The sequence below is a fragment of the Oxyura jamaicensis genome, chromosome 5 (genome assembly GCF_011077185.1).
Source record: "Oxyura jamaicensis isolate SHBP4307 breed ruddy duck chromosome 5, BPBGC_Ojam_1.0, whole genome shotgun sequence".
Taxonomy (NCBI): domain Eukaryota; kingdom Metazoa; phylum Chordata; class Aves; order Anseriformes; family Anatidae; genus Oxyura; species Oxyura jamaicensis.
Genome location: NC_048897.1, coordinates 63903150 through 63926817, shown reverse-complemented (window position 1 = coordinate 63926817; position 23668 = coordinate 63903150). Strand labels below are relative to the sequence as shown.

Genomic DNA, 23668 nt, shown 5'->3' with positions numbered 1-23668 from the left:
TTTTTGCTAGAAAGTTTAAACTTGCTTCGAATGCAATGACCTATTCTCAGAGAAGAAAAAAAAGAAAAAGTGAGTTTTAGTCACATAGCATTCAGGGGAAGAAGAAATCAATATACATCAGTGTAAGCATAGCTTTGTTTAAAAGTAAGAGTAACAGAGAAGACAGAGCTAGTCACCATTACCTTGGGCTTCTTCCAGTAATCCTGAGGTAGATATCATACAGGAATGCTGGGGCCTTATGGCTTACAGCAATCCAGTAATGATATAAAAGGTGATTGGAAGTTAGATTAACATTGGGCCGTCTGAAGGCCTGTTCGAGAGGATTCCTCTTGAAAGTAGAAATTACATGGTATTCTGAGAAAGAAAAGTCGCATAACAGCTTTGATGGTAACCATGTAAAGTTCAATGGCTTTCAAGGTACATTACAGTGTACAATATTTACTTTAGTATGCTATTTAAGTAGCCATCTTAACTTTTCTAATAACCACAAAAACTAAAATAGCTTTAAGCTTTAAACCTAAGATACTGTTAAACTAGTTCTTATTATATCAAAGCTTCTTATAACTTTATCTTCAGATTATTTTACTGTAGCTTCTCTTTCTGGTCCTCTTCCCTACCTTCAGTTGATTGAAAATTCACAGAAATTTCAGTTCATATAGCATGTAAAGCTATTTAAATATCCATCTGTATTTCATAAAGAAGGCTATTCTAATCTTTTAAATGAAGAACACTTTAAAAAAGTACGCTGAGGACTTTGCAAGCAGCTGAAGTGCATTTCAGATTACATTTAACAAGTTATCCATATTTAAGCTTTTTTTTAAAAACACTGTTAGGATTGGACTCCAGGTCAAACTCTCGTTGACAACTGAAAATTCTGTACATGGCAGACATACATCTTAAAGTGAATTTTGATATTCTTTATCTTTGTAGTCACCTCTTGTAACTTCATTCCATTGCTTACAGGAAGTCCTTAAATACTCCAATTAGAATTGCAATATAAATGAAGCCAGCAACATTCTAACTTCAGCTGAAATGATAAGGCTTTTAAATATAGATACATAAAACAGCAAAAGCAAGTAAAAAGTGTGAAGAAAGTTGTCAAGAGAAATAATATGAATTTAAGTATTTAAGATAAAGAGGAAACGTAATAATCTTAACTGAAAAAATATTTCTAAAAAAATTTAGAGCTTATTAACAGCTTTACCATACCAGCCAGCTTTTATTGCTATTTATTATAAAAGTCTGTTACAGAGCTCTTAAGATGCAGGTTACATTTTAGTCAGGATATCTAGTAAGGATAAAAATAGGTGGCCATACTTTCTTAGAGATTACTTCTCCCTCAGCATGAACAGAGGAAGTCTCATGTAATCATCTAAAGATTAAAAGCCACCTCAACCAACAATTAACTGAAGCTAGACAACAAAAAAGTTTCAAGTGCAAAACTTATCATACACCCTCAATTATGCAGCTGTATAAAGTAATCCCAATTCTGAGCTGTTTACCCATGTATTTACAGGAAGGTTGGCATTAAACCCAATATTAGTACTACTCCTCTCGGCAATGCTTTTCTCTGCACACTACTCACACTCTACAGATTAAGTCATTGAAGCATCAAGCAGAAAAGTCAGTTCTGCCGTACTTAAAAAAAAATGAATTAAAAAAATAACAAAATAGAAGCGGTAACTCTACATGGATAGAAAATTAACAGAAGAGAATGAAAAATCACGATGCACTGCAAAATTGAGTTAAGGCTGTTATATTGATTTCAACTATAAAAATAAAATTTGACCTACAGACTACAGCCTGTGCTTTTATTACTGATCTTATTTTTCTATTAAAGCTCATAAAAAAGAAATATGGCATACCAACTTCACTCCAGTGGAAAGGGTTGGTACCACCTGTTGTACAGTTATATACCATGATATTTCTTGGTCTGGAGAGGAAAAAGACCAAAGAGCACATCAGAAGACCAAAAAAACCACACAACACATCAAAAGCCATATCTAAAGTTATCTTTGCCCTCACCATCATTTACATAAAGCAAAAGTTGTCAGCGACGTATTAGGTTTTTTGCTTCCTGAATCCTTGCAGTATTTTAATCCATCTTTAGCTACTGTATATATGATAGTTTATAACTACATAGATACATAAAACTGTGTGTATACATACATAAATGACAAAAAAGTATATATTTTTCCCCAGAGAAGGCTTTGCCTACATTATTGTATGTCATACTAATTGCACGGAGGCCCAGAAAAAAAAGAAATCGGGTATAGCTTATACAGTAGTATCAGAGGTGATGCCCTCCTCTTCATTATCAAATGTTGGCCATTATCCTAAGTTACACTCTGGTGGACTAATGCTATTAAAACTTTAGAACCCTTTTGTCCTAGATGAACAGCAGGACATTGATTAGAAGTTCAATAGAAGACTGATTTATCAAAATGCACAGTACCATCACTTCAAAGTACTCAGTATTTTCTATTGTCACCTGCTGTACCTATTAACTCCAGAATACCAGGCTGCAGCCAGTGTCATATTGACAACAACATCTACTGGAACAAGATCTGCTACTGCACCATTAGTAGCTCTCATTGTTCGAAGAATTCCTTTTCCTGCCTTAAAAGAGAAAAAAGACAAGACCCACCAGTAAAACACATGAACCTTTACTGCCTCCAAAAGGAAGAAACTTTTTATTTTCATTACTTACAGCAATGAAGAGGCCACTAGGTCCATTGAAGTTATCAATCCATCCCTATCACAAACAGGTAGGAATGAAAGGTTTTAGTGTAGTGAAGTCAACAGCTTAAAGTGAAAATTTGGCAAGTTAGCACAGGAGAGCAATACTAATTTCCATCTTCCATAGTAACTTGTTATATCATCAGATTTGCTACAACTCAAACATGAGATCCACCTGTAGTTTCATTGGCCCCTCCAAATGAGTATAGTTTATTAACTAAGAAATAAGCAAACTAGCTAAAGTCTTACCTACACACATTATGTTGAAAATATTTCACTAGCTTATATCAACTCAGTTTAACAGTCAATAGCAAAACTGCTTATCTGTCTTCTGTTTTTTATTTTTCACATATACATTTTCACTCAACTTCAATACCATATATTTAATTAAAATTTATATACTTACTGTCTGACATATATGTACATTGTACCTACTCAAAAAGGCATGTGATGTTGATGTATTTAAGTGCTTACGAAATATTCAGCGTTGAACTAGAAAAGCTATTCCAGCACAATCTCCCATACTGGAAGAAGCGTATAGTATATATACTATACATCAGTATAACAGAGTACATAAAGTTTCTGCCATCTCCTGCCTTGGCTAAAACAAGTGGAATCCAAACATTTTTACATCCTGCAGACTACAGTTTCCTTAATGATACTATTCAGCTATTGACACAAAGCACCTTGAAGAGGGGAAAATAGATGAAATTACCTTTCTTCAAGATTCTGTATAACTATTTTGTGTGTATAATAGCATCTCCCATTGTGACAGAAGTGTATTGTTCTACGCTTAGAAGTAATTTATACCCCTAAGCTTCCCACATACAAATGCTGTATTTGGTATCTTTTGTATGAGAGTTATCCAGAAGCAGTCAAGCCACAGCTTTTAAGTTTAAAAGTTTTTCCTCTATGAAGGTCACTACTTAAACAAGCAGTCAGTATGTGCTACTGTTCACAGGCATGAGTCATGTGTAAACTCAACTTACAGGAAAAGGCTCCTTCCAGCTAGCACCAACAATAGATGGCCTTATAATGGCTGTGTTTAATTTTGCACCTTCTTGCTGTACTACATATTCAGCTAAGGCTTTTGTATAAGTGTAAGTGTTCGGCCTATCGCCAATCAGTTTAGGTGTAATATCATTCACTAGGCCATCATCCATCCACCTACAGAAACAAAATAAGAGGCAAGTATAAGTTACTGCATACTATTTTACTGGGGAAGCAAAGAAAAAAGGATAACCAGATAAATATAAAATAAGTCTGCAAGTAAAATAAAAATACAATTTTTCTTCAAAACACCTCCAAGGAAAACATAGAAGTATTATCATTACCTCAGTTCATTTTTAATGCTAGCACTATTACATCCACAATAAGTAGTGAAATGTCTCCCTTACCTTGATAATTATGAAACTAAAAATGATTACCTTACAAGAGGTAAGACTTTGTATGACATGGAGGAAGGGATAGACTGATTTAGAGATCAGATTATTATTACATTACATATGACTCATCTCATACTTGTCCCATTTCACTTACTAAAGACTACTAGATAAGATCTCAGGACAGCAAATGTACACAGACAATACAGAACAATTAACTTCCCCCTAGTAATATCCAATTTAAGAGTAAAAATCCGCAGAACACAAGTATTCAGAAAGCACCAACAGTAAAGACCTAACAGAACTGCTTGTACATTTTTGTTTCTGAGCAGTTAAGTAATAGTATTTCAGTATCAGACTGATCTTGCAATGGCCTTAGGTGGAGGTAGTGAAGGCTGCTGCTAAAGGTGAGCTGCTATCTTAGTTCTCTGTCCTTCACAGTACCAGCACCAGTATATTTGGAACAGCACAGCTTTCTTCTGTTTGTCTTCAGTAGCTCCTGATCTTGCTCCTCATACAGCTGAAGAGCCACAAGTCTCAGCATAGAGGAGGCTTCAGGAATAGCCTGGAGCATCTCCCTCTTTCAGCACTGTTCCATGCCTAGCTCAGCTTAAAACCAACCATGAAACCTTAGCCTATTTCCCTTACAGGAAAGGGTAGCATCAGCCATATATTAGACTAACAGAACACCATAAGCCAGTTTCTTCATCTTTCTTAATCATTGTTATGCACTTCATTACTAGGAAGCAAGTAGTTACAGATTTCTGAAGTAACTTGATAAAAACAACACATACTCAAGAGAATCCATCAGTTTCTTGGGATCAACAGGAGGTGGATAAACAATTTCCTCAATGTGTTTTCGATTGCAATATGCATATGCAGTTGAAACATGTATGAATACTTCTAGATTCGTCATTTGGTGTGCCAATGAGAGGAGCTGTTTTGTGGAAAGCACATTTAACTGAACAGCATCTCTGTTGATTAAACAGAAACTTGATTAGTAGAAAGCAAAACCAAAACAGCAAGCAAAAGGAAATAACTGGTCAATCCCATAATTCTTTCCTAAATGCTTCAGTGGTGGGTATATAATACAGTAATTCTAACATTCTGGACCCCTTCCTCCACCCCCCAAAAACACTATGGACAGTAGTATCCTAACCTTCCACTCAAATGATACATTCCACCTAGAAATTTCTCTGTGTTCAGGATAATTTTCCTAGGTTTCACCTTGTTCTTATTGGCATCCTCATGCTCTGTTACTAAACAGGCAAAGTCACCATACCTTTGATCTGCTCCAGCTAAATTCTAATCCAGTAAGTGTTTCCTAAAATGTGATGGAACCACTGCAACAGGACACCTAGCTGCCAGAGGATATAGACACCAGTCAATTTTAACAGCAGCTTTGAGCTTCCTAGGTCAAGGCCTCAGAATGAAGGTTTAGGGGACTAGTAAGTTGATTTTCATGTAGGATAGCACAAGACTCAATAGTACAACAGAATTGCAGGAAGGAAGAAAAAAAAGTCAAGATCCACACTTTCATCCCTCCAGCCTGACTGCTTCTTATTAAAATAGTGTCCTTAAGGACACTGTAGGAGACAAGGTACAACTCTACATTTTACACTGTATCAGAATACAGCTTATAGACCAACTGCAATGATTTTTATGTATTTCAGACCTTCAGCCTCTAAAAAATTAGAAGCACTAGCCTCGTTCACAATGTACAAATCAACTAATTTTTAAGAATACTGCTAAATAACTTCATCATAATCTTTGCATTGGTGTTACAGTTTAATGCTTCTTTATCACACACTATGACTAAAACATTAGGTGGGCAATGGACAAGGAAACGTTGTCCCAAAGCAATTAAGTCTAGACAGTGTTACCTCTGAAAAAGTTACTTTATCTAAAATAAGCTGTTTAAGTCTCCAGTGCTTCTTTCAAAGAGGTCAAAGGAAAGAAGTTCATAATCATAGCTGTAAGCATCATTTTAAAATATAGAAACACACAGCTAATGCAAATCAGGATGGGTTCCAAAATAAGCCAAAGTATTTTTGCTTTCTTGGCTTTATTCCTATCACTGACCCTGAGCTAAATACTTTGAACTTTACATCAATTAATCCCATTAGTAAATATGTGAAGGCTGCTGTAAGTGATATCCAGATCTGTAAAGGTCCTCAAAAAAAAAAAAAAGCCATTCTAGCACATCTGGTATGTGCTCCAGCCTCAAATCCATCCTAAGAAACTAATATCCTATTTTGCTAAACAGTATACTAGGAAAGTGTAAACTGCCAGAAGCTTGCTGTATCAAAACCTTTCCACCAGTTTTTCCAATCACATTGAAGTCCCTCCAGACTTTTTACAGGTTGGCAGTTCCCTAGCATTGAAGGCCCATGAAATAGTGATAAATATGGGCTACCTTATGTCATTCCAGTATACAGTATGGCACTCTCAGAGAGGTAATGCAAACATTTTAACAACTCAAAGTATTTCTCAACTCAGATTTTCTTTACCTAAGAGTTGCTTTACACTCATAAAATTGGAGTTATTTTTCAGTCATTTCTCCAAATTGTTTATTTATTCTCGTGTTTCAACACTAAATCAAGTCATTTTTTTAAAAAAGCAAGTATATTTTCTTGCTTTTGGGAATCCTTTTTTGTTTATTTCCTTAAACTTTGTACAAGATGGAAGTTATTCAATTTTTAGTTTCCAGCTCCCTCCCTCTGCACCTAGTTCTCCCTATACCTTCCAATGCAAACTTGCATTCTTCTTACTGGAGGATTTTCTGAAGGCCAAGAAACATTTAATTCTCTGTTTGTTCATCAAGTAAAGAAAGCAAGTACTAGAGCTTCCCCCCATCCCAGTTCTGGGGGAAAAAAAAGTCATCCTCTAAACACATACACTTGCTTTCTAACAAGGGAAGCTAAATGAATAGTTTGCATTCTCTTACACAAGAGAGCTCCAATATGAGTAGTTAGCATAGTACATACAGCTACAGATTATTTATACCCTCTTCAGCCATCCCAGAAATCAGAGCAATACATGATGTTAGGAAGACTTGGAAAAGCAACATGTTCACAAGTATCTCGACAGCTTCCCTTCATAAAGGGCTTTTGAAATTCAGATATGGGAATTTAGTAAAACATTAAGGGGCCTATGGCAGTACAAGATCATTTATTTTGCTTCTAAGCACCAAGAATAGATGTCTTTTTGCCTAGAGCTTTAAAAAAGTATGATTTTTTTCATGTCAAACAGTATATTCTAACTGCTGCCAAAGCAGGTTTAAATAATATATCTTCTGTCTTTCTGTGAAAAGACAATGAACACCCAATAGCAAGCTTTAGGTTGGGAGAAAAGGTTAATACCCAAGGAAGAATCATTAAATTGACCAGACACACGAAAACCAAATGAGATTAGTAGTCAGACAGCCTGAATATTTGCAAGGTTTTGCAGACACCTGATTTACCCCTTCCCTCTGAATACCATCAGCTTACCATACTAGAGAGTACAGTATTTTAAACTCACCTTAGCGTTTCATTGAATCTGACTGTAGCAGCACAATGAAATATAATATTAATGCAGTCTATAAGTTTTTGTTTGATTGGGCTACTAAGGTCCAGTTCAGGCTGTGTAAGTTCACTTGTAATTACCATTATTTTTTCTTTGAAGTCAGGCTGCTCCTCTCTCAACCTGTCAAAGAGCTGTCAAAAAAAAACAGGACTACAAATTCAAACTAATAGCCAGTGAAGATGAAAGGCACGTTTTATAAGTGAAGATAAAACACATTTTCTGCCCATATATAAATACACTGCCTTATTTCTCAAAATCAATAATGTTAAGATAGTGTTTTAGGTGTCCTACAACATGTTACTGACTTACCATGAACATATTCAGTGATGAGGTTGTTCATATACATTTTATCCCAAGCAGTGGAAACAGTAGTATTGCAGTGGAAACAGCACTATTGCAGTGGAAAGCAGTGAGATTTCAATGTATACTTTAATATTTTTTTTTTCCTAATGCTCATGCCTATCCATAAGATCAGATCTCTCAGTGGCAGAAGAAAAAGTCTATTAGACAACCAAAATTAAAGCAATGGTATTTAGACTGCTACTGAAAGTTATTTTTTCTTTCAACAGGAGAAAGAAAACAGCTTAGCCAGTTTCTAAGGTAGATGGTGTCTATTCAGATTCGTGCAAACCTGCACAAGTCATTCTGTTTTCTTAGATTGAGAAAGCTTTCAAACTTGAAAAAAAATCCAATCATTTAAGAAACAATCCTTGACTTGTGCCAGTTCTGGGGAACTTCCAGATTATAAAACACAACAAAACATCTGTTTCTCTGGCCAGTTAAAAAAGAAAAAGCCAGAGTTAAAGGCTGCTTGCTGTATTAGAACATCTGAGCAAATCTTACCCATTTAAGAAAACCTCACCCACAACTGTGTTAACTGCATTCATCCATCATATACCCTCTTAATTAAGTGGATTCTAATCCTGCAGCTTAACACACAGGTAATCAATATGCAAGTTTTCCTGAGCAAAATACTATGGGACTGAAATAAGACACCTATTTTTGTCTTTCTAAACCAGAGTAAGCCCTTCTTAATTGCACATGTGCCAATATTTTATAGTGGTAACATTGCAGTGAGAATATGGGACATATCTAGTGGTACAAGTCTTAGACAGATCTCCCAAGTATGAGATTTCACCTTAAAGGACAAAGTTGCCATGGCAGCATTTAAAGCCTGTGATTCTTAGTTCACATATTACAGTAAACACTACTCACTTAAGACTTGGAAGCCTTTTGTCATTTTTAAAATAGGCTTACGTTTTTACTTGGAACAACGTTGCCTGATTCTAGCATACTGAAACCACTGCCCTTTAACCATACTGAGATGCGAATTTAGACATGAGTTATAACAGAAAGCAGTCCCACTGATAAGCATTTAAAACACACAGAACCAGTATGCTATTTTTAATCTGTATGTTCTTCTCCTTTTCACATCCATAGCCATACATTCTTATCACATTACTCATAGTAGTACTAACACCAGTACAAAAGGGAAGTAAGAACAAACAGCTAGAGCGCATACAACACATGACAAATTAACATAGGAACTAGATAACTGAAGTCCAATGGAAACAGAAACCTCAATTTTTTGGGGCTATTTGCAGATTAGTTCATCTTAACTATTGCATTCACCCATTTAGACTAGACTCTTAAAAAAGAGAATGCCCAAGCATCTGTAGAACCAATTAATGGGCCCATCTAAATAAAAAAAATGGCAGGGCCCTTGCAAAAGACAAATCAAGACAACAGGTCCCATTAAAAATGTTCAATGTCTTTTGGAGGCATCCCAGTTACTCTATACACTTTCAAAGCTATTTTGCCTAACCATCAGATAAAGCCAGAACAAACATCTGATTTTAGCTATCCCCATAGATAGTTGGGAAACAGCATCCACTTACACTCTTTCTGTAGGGACTAAGAGGTAGGACTACCTCAAGCACTATTTTTTTTTTTTTTAAACAGAACATCAAATTTGAACTTGTTCCAGCAATAAATGCTCACCCAGACTCAAAAAAACACATCAGACTGTTCTATCTGAGCACAAATTAGTATAAGCTATAAGCAGAAGATTTGGACTGAAATGTAAAAGTCTCTTACAAGATGTGAGCTTCCCAAAAGCTACATACAGGGGCTTAAACTTCAGCAAGGCTTAAGTCAGCCCAGACTAACACTACTCTGCCCTCTGCCTGAATACTATCCATTTTTTATTTGGGTAATGTATACAAAGGATGGACTGAGAAGCTTTTGCTTTCTCCTTTTGGAGTTTAGTTTGAAATTTTGTTTCGGAGAGTAAGAAACCCGACAACTTCATGTAGAGAATTTGAAAATGGATTTTAAGATAGAACCCCACCGTAGCTCCTTCTGCTGCATTTTATGACATGGTACTGAACTTCAAGCAGATGCTTTGGGTAACAAGCTAGAGTTTTGACAAGTTTATTGAGAAGAGTTTATTAGTGACAAAGCTATCTTCTCATCTGCTATAATCTTAACCAGAGACGTAAGGAAATTCAGAGTCCTGCTTTAAATAACTTACCTCCTCCTGCTCTAAATGCAGTCATACTCTTACCGAATCCCTTTAAGCACCCTCTAAGCACACACTTTGAACAGACCATACTACATCTGAACACATTTCCTACGCCTGAAATATTAAACTGCCAACCCTGCCATCCCATAAGAGAGGAAGACATGAATAGGAATAAACAAACTCTGTTTTAGCAAAGTTTATTCTAGAGATCAATCCCCTTCCCATTATAAATGGGACACACCATACTGGAGAGAGAGGCAATACTGATACACAGTTCAAGCTATTTAAACACCCTGTTGAAAACATCTCTCCTTGCATACTGGTAGATCCAACAGCATGTTCAAGAGAAGTGAAGCACTAAACCTCATTTTACAGAAAATAAAATAAGGCACATGGAGAAAAAGTGACCTGAGACCCTCCGAAGAAGGGTCTTTATCTAGTCTTACGAGTCTCAGTCCACACTACCTTTTGCACTCAATTACACATTCTCTTTACAAGTTTTAACTCAGGTATTTGAGTTCTCAATCCTACATTACAGCTAGACACTCTCCTTCTACGTTAAATACAGAATAATTTTCCTTAACTGGACTTGCTAGAGAATAACAGTTTGAAAAACAGTCACAAACACTGCAAGATCTTAGCTTTAGGATTTCTGTTAGAAAAAGAAAGGCAACAATATTTTGCTTTAGGCAAACCAAAGTTGTTTCCATTTCATTACTTGAACAAGATAAAGAATGACAAAAATGCACTCTGTGAGCACGTGATACATACCTTACAGCTGGTTATTTCCTGTATTCGTGCTTCAGGTGTCTGCCCTGATTTGTGTCTTACCAAGACATACACTGCTTGTACTTTAGGACAGGATCTGAGCAGCTTTTCCAGAAGCACTTTTCCCATGAAACCTGTAGCTCCTGTCAGGAGGACATTCTTTCCTTCATAGTATTCAGGTATGGAAACCATTATGACCTTAAGAGAAGTTAAAAAAGCAAAAATATATTAATAAACCTTTAGGAGCTCAGATTTGCAGTAGATATATAAACTGCACAAATGCAAACGCTGAACTTCATACCTGAAAGAAACTTTTACCTGACTTTTTTTTTTAAACCTATAACCAGTGCCTAATGCCTTTTTTCCACCACAGTCTAAAGAGTCCCACAGGGTCAGTACAGTCATTCCAGATCTTATTGTAAGTTGTCTCAATTAATAGTTTCTTTAAGGAATTGGACATCCACCCTATTTAAGTAGCTCAATTTTTAGTCTATTTTTATCCGTGTGCATGGTCCTTTAAGACTAAGTGGCTGTTCCATGTAAACAAAAGGTCATATCATTAAAATATAATCACAAGTAGATACTTCAAATATGTTGACAGAAGACAGGGAACCAGGCATCTACTAGTCACTGACCCTGATATTTTTGCCTGAGTGAGCCAAGTCCCCTGTCAGTATTAGGCTGAGCCTTTCTACAAAGGATGCCATGTCACAGAGAAGGTAGTTGGTTGTTAGTTGCTTGGTGTGAGATCTGTTGTTTTTCCTATTGATTAGGAAAAACACATTTCCACAGATGATACAAGGTTCTAATCTTTTCATCAATAGAAAACTTATCCAAAAAAAGTATTAGAATTCTCACGCCGAATGAAGATTTAAATATGCCTTCTAACGAAGCAAAGAGAAAAGAATTGTTACTCAAATTTAGCACAGAACTCAAGTGGTATAGTTTTTTTTTTTTTTTTTTGCTTTAGTTACTATAAAAATTCTTATTTCTCTACCCTCCCCCAGTCAACTACTTGGGGACCGTATCTAATTCTAGATACTAGAAACTGGAACAATTCCTAAGGATAGATACAATGCTATCTCTCATATGACCTTAAGAATTCAATCTGGGGCCTAAGGCCAACTTCAGCCCATTCTGTGCAGTCCAATACACTAATGTCTTCACCAGAACCTTAAAACAACTTACTTTTACTGTAAAAGACCACAGAACATGGCTATAGTTCCATGATTGTATATTAATCTTTCTAATTAGACTGTCAGAAAAAGTAACAAGCTGATATAGTAGAATTAGAGGGTGGTGAGGTTGCCCAGAGAAGCTCCAGAGGTGTTCAGGACTGGGTTGGATATGGCCCTGGGCAATCTGTTCTAGTGGATGGCAGCCTTGCCCATGGCAGGAGGGCTGAAACTAGATGACCTTTTGGGTCCCTTCCAACCCAACCTATTCTACAATTCTATAAAGAGTATTTGTAGTCCCCCATATGAAACACTACCAGAATGGACAGACTACGTTAAAAAAATGGTTTAAAAACAAACAAACAAAGAAGGGAGAGAAAAAACAAAGGGGGAGATTGTATCTTAAGCAAAGAAGAATTTTAGTACTGAATACCTGAAGACAATGATAGCCTTTTTTCACCTACCACCCAAGAATACAGGAATGCAACTCCTGAAGTATTTTTTGTGGTTGTTTTGTTGTTTTTTTTTTTTTTTTTTTTTTTTTTTGGCAGGGTATTGCAAACATGAACCTATCATAGATTCTACATGAGATGCTGTATGTTAGGAATGAAGAACTGCAGGCTTAATTTGTATTTTTGCCCAGAAAAAGTATACATGTAGTTCTGGAATACTTTTCTACATGTCAGGTACCTTTTATATTAGAGCCCTTGTGTTGTGCCTTTCCTGTGTTCATACCATGACAATGCTTCTGAATGTGGTCTAAGAAGTTACTTGCCAGAAATGAGTTGTCACCTGCACTTCAGTATCAGGAATTTGGATACAAAGTCTTGTGCTTTGTTGTCCAATGTGCCAACAAAGATTCCCTTCATTGACAAGGATAGCTCCTGTAATTATTGCTGAATCACAATAAAGTAATAGTGAGATACAGTAGCAGGTTCAGAACTGAACAAGTACTGCTATTTTCTACTGGCCACTGCACATCACACCATTATTTCACCTGCCCTTCCTTTAAGAGAAGTTTAGTATTACTTCAGACAATGCCATATCCCCAGTTTGCTAACCTGTTTGCATGGCCAGAGACAATCTAGAAGTAAGCACAGGAACCTCACTACAACCCCCAGCACCAAGGCTACAGTCCAATATCTGTTTGTTTTGTAAAAGAACTGAAAAAAGTAATACTGCTGGTATTGAAATAAGTGTGTTGCTATGGTCCAACTTTCAGCTAGCTGAAAAATTTGACAATGTTTAGGGTGATGTGGTATAAAGAAAACTAAGAGCCAGAATAATCATAAAATTTCCTGCCTCGGTTATTTCTGACTATGCTCCTGTGAGAATGGGGCTGGAATCAGATACAGAAGATCAGTACTATTCTCCCAAAATTTTTACAGAGCACCAAACCTATACATTATCAAGCTATGATTACATATGAAGAAATTTATTCACTAGGGAAAAAAAAAAAAAAACACAAACATGCATAAATACTCATATATCCACTCTTAGGACAGCAAACATAGGTGTTCCTGCCTTTTTTTTTTTTTTTTAAAAAAAAAAGGAGGATTCTTAACTGAACTATTTCCTTTGAGAAAGTCTCAATACTATCTCCCTTTATCTTGTTCTCCCACAATTACAGCCTTTGGTAGTCTTTATTAATAGCAATTTTCCACACTGTCTTCTCCTACTTTATTCCTCCAGAAGTTTCCAACTACAGAAGATATTTACCTTTTCATAAGCATACATTGCTGTCAAAGTTACAGCAATAAATACTGGGATTGTGAATGAATTGCCTGGAAGCACTACAGTTGAATTAAGGATAAAAAAGCACCCACAGAATCTGGAGGTGAATGAAGAAAAACTAATAAAGCAGCAGCTATGCTATGCTCTACCACAAAGAAAATGGAGTCATCTCAACTGCAGGAAAGGGAAAGAATAGTCCCATTCTCCACCTACACTTCCCTGCCTTCTCTGAGAAGACATCAAAACACACCAGTTAGCACAATATTGCTGGCAACTCTTAACTTCAGATTCAGAAGAGGCTTTTCCTTACAGGTATTAGTTGTGTTACCTTTTAAAGGTCTTTTTGCTTAAGTTATTTAAAGGTGTTGAAAAACACCTGGGAATCATAACATAGGAATTAGGAAGGACTCCTCTAAAAAGGAGTCATGGCCCATAGCCCAGCTGACATGCCTCTACACCAACACACCCAGCATGGGAAACAAGCAAGAGGAGTTGGAAGCCATGGTGCCACTAGAAAACTAGGATTTAATTGCTATCACAGAAATGTGGGACAAATCACACAACTAGAACATTGGAACAGAGGGATACAAGCTTTACAAGAGAGACAGACAGGGAAGTAAGGGTGGGAGTGTTGCCCTCTATGTTAAGAAATTGATAGATTGTGAAGAGTTCCCTGTAAGTAACAGCCAAGAGCAGGTTGAGAGCCTGTGGGTAAAAATTAAGGACCAAACCAACAAACGACCTCTTGTGGCTGGGGTCTACTACAGGCTGCCCAATCAAGTGGACCCTGTTGATGAGAACTTCTTGCTCCAACTACAGGAAGGATCACACTCACAGGCTCCCATCCTCCTGGGGGACTGCAACCACCTGGATGTTTGCTGGAAAAGCCATGTGGCAGGAAGTAAGCAATCTGGGAGACTCCTTGAGTCCACTATGGACAACTTCCTCATCCATGTATTAGACAAACCAACCAGAGGAGAAGCTCACAAGTGCAGAAGAGCTCAGTAAGAGGTTAAGATTGGAAGAAGCCTAGGTTGCAGTGACCACACTGGTTGAGTTTGTGATCTGGAGGAATATGGGCCTGGCTAAGAGCAAAATCAGGACCATGACCTTCAGAAGAACCATCTTGCAGCCGCTCAAAGAATTAGTGGATGAGATCTCATGGGACATGGTCCTTAGGGACAGAGGATCTGATTGGTGCTGGCAACTCTTTAAGGATATTTTCCCTGGACTGCAAGAGTTCTGTATTCCCATATGTAATAAATCAAGCAGGGAAGGTAGGAAACCAGCACAGTTGAGTAAGGTTCTCCTGGTCAGATTTCAGCAAAAGAAGGAAATGCACAAATAGTGGGAACATGGCCACGTACCCTGGGAAGAGTGCAGAAATGCTGTCCAGATGTGCAGGGATGGGATCAGGACAGTGCCAAGGCACTGACAGAATTGAACTTGGAGAGGGGAACAAAGAATAACAAGAAGCCATTGTATTATTCTATGAAAGCAAATTACTGAAGAACATGATACCTATGCTTTGAAAAAAATAGTTAAGAAATTGGTATTTCCCAGAGTAAGTTTAGTTTGACTTTTAATACATAACAGGCTGAAGTAGGTCCAGAAAGGATACCTACCTTGCAATACAATGAAACAGAATCAAATTTAGCATTTAAGGTTCAAGTGTCTGCAATCTTTTAATCTAGTTTTAGAGTAAAATTTGTTGCTTGCAGCAGCTGAATTGCATCTATTAACCAGCAATACATTTTCACCAGTTATCCAATTACTTATTAATAGCTCCTTCACATGATGACACATAGTTCTACCAAATACAACACTGTCAAATGCACATTTTGGTATGCCTGAATTCCTATAATGTAGCTACTTTTTGAGCTAATAACAGCTAGGGGGGAAAAAATCTTAAAGATGAAAGGATTAGTAAGAGTTCTCTAAAGAGCTCTTGGTATAGAACATGGATGATCAATGTTACCAGATGACTTATGGGGATAAACTGCCTTTGAGCAGATCTCTTAAGAGCCCTTGGTATAGAACAGGGATGATAAAAATTACCGGATGACTTATGGGGATTAACTGCCTTTGAAAGAGGAAGCTTCTGTTAAACTGCTACAGAGAAACTGACAATAGCGTACTTCCAAATCCACAGGCTGAGGGCTAATCCAGTGGTGACACTTGGAAGATTCCGTTCGTTGGATGGGTGTTGTGCTTTAAGACATCAAGAGCTCCTAAGCACTTCAGAAAAAGAAGTATACAAAAAAGCCACCTCCCAGATCCTAGCCATCTTGTAAAAAGAAAAAAAAAATCTCCTGTCTGAGGCTGGGCAAAAGCTATTATGGAGCAAACAATGGCAGCTCTGTTTGCCTTCAGAGCTACTGCTGCAATATTCAACTTGTTGCTTCAAACAGAGGTCTCTATGGCTCTCAAAACAAGGACGAGTCTGTCTTTAGGCAAGAGAAAGAACAATTCTCAGATTTTCTAAACACAGACCAAGATGCTAAAAAATTTCCCTTCTAATTGCCGAGAAAGTCTGTTGCAGTTCCAGGAAATGTTTAATGCTAAATCCAGCAACTAGGAGTGTGCACCAATGTCCTTGGGAATAAGTGGCCTGTTTTCTAACTTATCATTGACAAGCATTAGGTCAGCAACATGCTCCTTCCCAATTCAATCATACTGAGATTATCCAGTCACAGGAAACAGAAAGTGTCCATATCCCAACCTCTCAAGGATCAGCAACAAACCACAAAGTTCTACAAAACAGAGCCTGATAAACTCACTTCCCCCTTTCCCTAACAGCAGTGCAACAGAAAAAGATCTAAAGATAAGGTGGAAGAAACATTTCATTTATGTGTATTCAAGCGATGTAGTCCACCTAGACATCAAATCTGAATGCAACAACTATTCTCAAGAATTCTACACATGTGCATCCACATCACAGATAAATCATTACAGAAGGTAAAGCCTGTCATGTAGGGCTTCAACTGTCATATTGGAAGGACACTAGTGCAAGCCATAATAAAATCTAAGAACTGGATAGATTCAGGCAACAAAGGAAGTAATATTTAACTCATCTAAACAAAGTTACTGCCAGAAAGACAAGCTTGGGTCATATCACATCTCATTTCATCTGGTGCCCTGTTTCCACAAACATAAATCAATGAATGCTATCAGCAAAATGCCCACATTTTCAACAACCACAAGGGTCAGTGATCTGCCCTATTTGGGCAATACCTACCCAACGTATCACCAAAGGAGGATAGTTTGTTTGTCTTCAAGGTCCAAAGTTATATCCATTGAGAAACCTTATCTGTGAAGGATACCTGCTTTGGAAGATGAGTAGAGACTGAAATGGTAGAACAGTATTTCCTATTGTAAACTGCTTTTGGTGTAAGTTAACCTCAAAACATATCTATTCCAAACTTGACAGTCATGTGGAAGACTTGGGATTCTTCCCACAACTAGAGAAAGAGACATTTATCCATTTTTTAGATTATTATTATCTCCTCTCTGCAAGGTCATTTTATTTACTAGCTATAAGCCATAGCCCCCTGCAGGATAAACCTGCCAAGAAAATTTATCATGTTTCCAGGAGCTGGAAAACATATTGCCAGGTCTGGAAGCTAATTAGAAGAACTACATTTTGAAGAGCTATCAAAACAGGTTCACTAGTTTAATACTAGCTAGCTGTTCTTTCCTTTATGCCTGACAGTATGCTAGACAGTAAGGGTCTCATGCTTCCCTGACACTATACATGGCAAACATGTGGCTGACACTCAGTAGGTATATTAGAGATTTTCTGAGTAATAAATGCTTTGAACTAGCTGTATTCTTTAATTTGTTCACAGACCACCCTGCTACCAATGAAGATATCTGTCTAGTTTAAATAATTTAAGTATTGAAATAAGACACCAATTAGAGCAACTAATATAGTCAGGCAAAAGTTTACATGACCAAGCGTATAGATTTATGCCCACAAATCAAGTGGGCTTGATTAAAAAAAAATCCTCTTGCCCATAGAAATACATTGGATACTAGAAGTTTTTCCTGGACTACACTCTCCACAAGTTATTCTCCGCCTGGATAAAATACTATCTTTTGCAGTGCATACATTCAAGTTAAGAAGCATTATTAAACTGCTTTAGTTTAGGCTTAAGTAATGCTGCATATGAACTATTTAACTGCACCACACCATTCTGATACAGAAATCTAAATTTATATCAGAAGCTGAAGTAGTTCCGTGAACTCCTTTAAGACCCTGACAAAAAAAAAAAAAAAGTACGGTATTCACTCAACTGCTTCAGTAAGACAGTGAACTCAACCCAACTAACCCTATAATTTATTAGCAGAATTTGAAGTAATTTTCAGTTTCCCTTTCAACCAATCCCACAAACTATTTGATTTGCAGTTCAAAAACACTCTTGTGAAAACAAGACTCTTAAAATGCTGGAGCTGTGCCTGAAGTCATGGGGTCTTTAACCTCCTCCAATCTTTCTGTCTTACTGCAGGGAAGGTAATCTCAGTGCAGGCCACCTGAGTTATCTCAGCAGAACTTTGTCATTACACAAGTTTGATGCATGTAGTTATACAACTAATTCCTATGTGCATGTTCATACACCTTTCAGACATAATTCTGATCTTACTACAAGTATGCATTCACTTATGCCCCTATCCAGGGATTCTGTACCAGTTAACTTGGAAATGACTCTTGAGTAGTAAGCATTTTATTCCACAGAATACTAGAGAGACCCATGCTCTGCTGTAATTATTCTTCCTTTGCAGTAAGGGCACTGAAAAGGAATTAAAATAAAAGTTCTTTTAAGAGCTAGTTTAATTCAATTTAAGTGAAAGGTTTTTACTATCCCTTTATAATAAGTTCCAATTGTAACCTGAAGTTTTTCTAAACTGTCTACTGTTTGAACTTAGTCTTCAAGCACACGTTGAAAGAAAATACCTTCTGACATAGTTAACCTAATTTCTCCAAGTTGCACAGAAGGCAAAGGCATTAATCAGCCCAGAGGAAAGAAAAAAAGCTATTACAATAAAGCACATACTGCATAAGAGAAAGAACATTTATTGTATTTTACATCCAATTCACATGCAACTGTGCTTAAGACTTATACCACAATAACTTTCAAACCTGTTTTAGGAATCAAGAGCCAGGCTTCAATCAAGATTCACCAAACAGGACCATAGGCCCAGATCATTTTATCGAAGTGAATTAGAAATCAATATTAGAAGTCTTGGTTACACTTTTGGTTATGAAAGCATTACAAGAAAAGTCTCACTGTGTATCAAGATAGTTGCATAAATCACAGCTCTACTGCTAACCCTAAAAGATTAAAACCTGCCTGAGGAACTGCCTGCAACATTGACGGACAAAGTAACACTGCCTCACAATTGCCTACAACTGAAAATGCTGAAGCTGCAAGATTGCTCAATGCTTATTCATTCCATCAAGAATACAAGCCAAAGGCATCAATTATAAAACTTCATACAGGAGTATTCTGAGAACCAGTCCAGGTAGGACAATGAAAAGCCTAGACAGCAGCAGGATTATTGCTCCAGTTGTTACTGTGATACTGTCATTTTGCAGTGGTGGGGTAGATTCTTTGAAATAGTTTAGAAAACAAAAGATAAGAGGGAAGGAAGAAACAAAACCAAAGCAACAACAGAAACCGGTTCACCAGTACATCTAGTTTCATAGATGAGAGACAAAGCTAGGTAATTAAAACCCAGATTCACGTTCCTCACATTGATCAGCCAGAACAGAGACAACAGCTCAAACTGCATCCTCTGTGACATGCCATTCAAAACATCAGAAGGCCAAAATAAGCCATTTGAGCTAGTCTTTTAGCAGTATTTCCTTGAACTGTGTGATTAATTTTATTAAAATATTCTGACTGCAAATTCTATGTTATCTAAAAAAGCCTTCTTATCCTTCCTTTAAAATTACACATTTATCACAGAATGAGAAGGTGTGAGTCACATTTTACAAGAGACATTATACAATGGATCCAAAGTCCTAGGAATCACCACTTCCAGGCTCCTTCCATACTTCCTACAATTTAAGAAAAATCCTAAGCATTCAGTCTTTGTGATCCCCCGAGATCTCCCAACTGAAATAGTTTCAGGTATTTTAAGAGATTTAAGAGGTACAAAAATACTGTAATTCCTCATTTGACAGGTACATGTGAATGTTTAGTACTAATTCCCTACACTTCCACACAAAAATTCTCACGTGCCTTTGATGTTTCACCAAGCCCTGGCTTCTAATGCCTTTGTAGTAAAGGACACACCGAGTAAACACACACACTGCTGATGAGCAGATTGTAGAATAGCTGTAAAAAAAGGCAGGTTAAGACTTCCAAAAATTACCGCCATTAAACTTACAAAGTCCTCCATAACCATGAACTTAATTCTTTAACGATAAACAAGCCATTTTCAAAATTTTTCATACAAGTATATTGCCATCAAGCAACGTGACATTTCAACATGAGGTAATTCAATAGCTTTCCAGCGCAAATCAATTTAGATCCTTTATTTTCCCATCACATTCCTGCAGATGTGGCTAAGAATACTTATAGAACCTAAAAATAACCCTTTCATTGACAACCATTCTAGTAGGTTGTATCTAAAGCCTATATATAAATATATATATATATTTAATAAATATATTATATATATGTTCTCAGAAGAACTGAGATTTATTCCAATTCTTTAGCTGTTATTGATTATGTAGATTATATGGGCTCCATACATTACTTGGATCTATCCATTACACCCATTGCACAGGAATTCCTACAAACATCAAGCTAAGCAAAGACACAAAGGTTGGCATGATGTAGTTTGTGTATAGGTAACACCAAAGGCTGCTTACCAATACCTACTAGACAGTCTTTCTAACCACACCCTAAGGAAAAACACAATAGGGCACCCGAATGGAGTCGCATTCTTTGAAAAGGCTTGGGAAAAGCTTAACAAAGGCAAGGAGGAAGTTTTATAAAAGAAAGCCTCAAAAGAAACCCCATGTTGGACATACTAAGAAAGATAAGAAGGAAAAAAAGTATCAATTTGATTCAGAAAGACAGTGCTTGCTAGGACTGCTTGCAACTTTCAAAGTGTTGAGGCTAAATAAAACCTAGCTGGAGGACTGCATTACAGCCAGACTGCTGCAAGGCTCAAAATTAGCAACTGGGAGAAATAGTATGAGTGTACTTGATAGCACTAACCATGCCCAGCCATTAAAGTACTACATGAGATAAACCATCCATCCATCTACAGAATACCAAAGTAGCAAAGTTCAAGTTTTGATGCTACTGGTTCCTTTTCAAAAGGTTTGTTTGCATTTTAAAGTTCCACAGGAGCTCCTCTTCCTACAGACAAGAGGCATGCTTTACCAAACACAGACCTTCCTCAGACACTGAATATTTTGTGACACACACAAAAAAAAACTAACAAATTATTTCAGGTGAGAAGCTAGCCAAACCTGAGCTCCCTGCAATGATACAGCTGTGTCTTTGACTACATCTAGCATGTTCTCTAGTACTTGGTAGCTTTAGAGGAGCTTTAGTTCAGCCTGTCAGGAGCTAAGACATTCTATAGATAGACACTTCCATCTCCTCCATTTCCAGGAGATATGCTAGTACATGTATTTCAAGACATGTATTACTCCAACTTTTAAAGGTATTGTCACTAGAGAACTGACAGCGATGCTTTCTGCTAACATCTAGCCAGCAGACATCCTGTACACTTGCAAAAAAAATCTGCGGAACATCAAGTACTGGATGAAGAGAAAACATTCACTGTTACCAGAGTTACAGTTCTGCCTCATTCATAACTTTTTATTTTCAAGTATCAGCTGCTAGGGAGAATTAAGATGGTTTGCACCATTGTAGTTATTGGAAGGAAAAGAGTATTTAGCAGACATACACATCTATTAATATAGATCAGTCACACAAAATGGAAAACAACTGCACATGGTACATTTACTGTTGAAACTATTGTCTCTAGTAAAGCCTCATTAGACCTGCAGTCCTGCATAAGGTAACTAAACCCAGTACTTGCAGTAAAAAGTTACAGACCTGCATTTGCATATTGTTTTTACAGTTTGTTCTAGCTGTTGCAGAACTATAAAGCCAATCTTTCATATCCACTTTTAAGAGTTTTTGGGTGGGGAAAGCACTTTTTTTTAAAAAAATAATTTATATTTAAGTAGATGGTACAAAAACAGAGTAGAAAAACTGAAAATATGAGGTCTTAGAAATACATTCCTAATACAAAACCTGCAAGTTGTTAAAGTATTGGTACCTCAGTTATGATTACAAGATACCACAAATTGGAGGAGACTAGGGCAGGGGAATTTCAAGCTTGCTTGCACAGATGGATGCCCTAGCCAGGAAAACTCCTACGCACCCCAGTTCTGTTTTAATTACTACTAAAACAGTTATTAAAATATCAAGAGCTTCCAGTTGCTTGAGCTGTGAAGTAGGTTAAGTGAAATTAAAGGCTTCTACCTCCCTGGGACTCAGGGTGGCTTCAATTCCAAGCCTGCTACCAGTCAGTGCCGCTGCAGTTGGCCACCCATCAGCCCCACTCCGCGGCCCCACGCGGCTCCTTCTCCACGCGGGCCCCAGGGCCCTCCCTGGCTCCCCCACGGGTCAGGGGCCGCCGCGACTTCCGATCTCCTCACGAGCGGGACTGCCGTTTGCGGAACGAGGCCATTTCCCTTCTCCTCCCCATTCATCTCCGTGCCGCGCCGAGAAGCTCGCGGCCTCCCCCCGCACAGCCACCCCCGGCGACATTTCCGAGAAGGGGATCCGTCGGGGCGAGAAGCCAGGGCCGGGCCTGGCTGAAGATGGAGTGGCGGCCGCGGGCCTCCCCCACGCGAGAGCGCGGCGGCACCAGGACGGGATCCCACCCCCTTTATAAGCATCGAACCGAGCATCCTGGCCCGAAGCGTAGCCCCGCGCCACCCCTCAAGGCCACCCCGCCGCCAGCCCCCGGAAGCGCACGACGGCAGCGGCCGACTCCCCCCACCGCCTCGCCTCGCCGGAACGGCCCCGGCCAGGGGCGGCGCGGCGCGGCCCGGCCCCCGCCTCTCCGCGGCGGCCGCTACCTGCTGCGGGCGGCACCCCCCGCCGAGCCCCGTACGCGGCTCCCCGTACGCGCGCCCCCGCGCTGGCCGCCGTTCCTCGGCACTGTGAGCAGCCCCGCGCAGCGGTCCTAAAAGAGCCGCTCCCGTTGGCCGTTGCGCACGCGGCTCGCGCCTGCCCATTGGCTCCCGGCCCCGCCGCTCCGACAGACGAGAACGCCGGGGGTTGGCGGCCGGGCGGGAACCACACCCAGCGCCCCTGAGGCGGCCTCCACCTCGCAGGCTCGATGAGGCGGGTCCGAGGCCCGCACCGCTCGCCCGTTAGCCTCTTGCAATGCGCTCGTCTGTGTGAAATTGCTGGGGGCTGGAGCAGTGAGGCGCTAGGCCGGCTTCGGCTGTAACTGGCTGAATTGATGCTTGAGAAACGTTCGGCGGCTTGCGCCTGCCAGCCAGCCAAACGCCCCGGGACCCTGTGGCCTTCTCTAATTACCGGCCTATTCCCATACTCATCGCACTTCTGCTACAAAACCCATTGTGCTACATTACCCCATGTTTGTTACCAAATACCGACAGGCCGTACGGGGCAATGTGCCGTTGTGCCATGCGCTGTCACCGTACACCATTCGTTTCACAACTACGCATTGCACAGGTGGACATGCATCTGATTAAAAAAATATATCAAGTG

The 23668-nt window shown here is 38.7% G+C and overlaps 1 protein-coding gene and 1 long non-coding RNA gene across 2 annotated transcripts in view; one reads left to right on the top strand and one right to left on the bottom strand.

The window, feature by feature from the left end:
- Positions 1 to 18127, top strand: part of LOC118167699 — a 21136-nt gene extending 3009 nt beyond the window's left edge. The window contains exons 2-3 of the long non-coding RNA XR_004751231.1: positions 13169 to 13177; positions 18117 to 18127. This is a non-coding gene — a long non-coding RNA (uncharacterized LOC118167699). The remainder of the gene's footprint in view (positions 1 to 13168; positions 13178 to 18116) is intronic.
- Positions 1 to 23161, bottom strand: part of FAR1 (fatty acyl-CoA reductase 1) — a 37152-nt gene extending 13991 nt beyond the window's left edge. The window contains exons 1-9 of the mRNA XM_035327414.1: positions 23008 to 23161; positions 10984 to 11178; positions 7644 to 7819; positions 4916 to 5095; positions 3729 to 3906; positions 2711 to 2755; positions 2501 to 2619; positions 1866 to 1933; positions 183 to 354 (exon numbers count right to left, since the gene is read on the bottom strand). Coding sequence (XP_035183305.1) covers positions 183 to 354; positions 1866 to 1933; positions 2501 to 2619; positions 2711 to 2755; positions 3729 to 3906; positions 4916 to 5095; positions 7644 to 7819; positions 10984 to 11172 — 1127 coding nt within the window. The 5' untranslated portion in view covers positions 11173 to 11178; positions 23008 to 23161. The remainder of the gene's footprint in view (positions 1 to 182; positions 355 to 1865; positions 1934 to 2500; positions 2620 to 2710; positions 2756 to 3728; positions 3907 to 4915; positions 5096 to 7643; positions 7820 to 10983; positions 11179 to 23007) is intronic.
- Between the last annotated feature and the right edge of the window lie 507 nt (positions 23162 to 23668).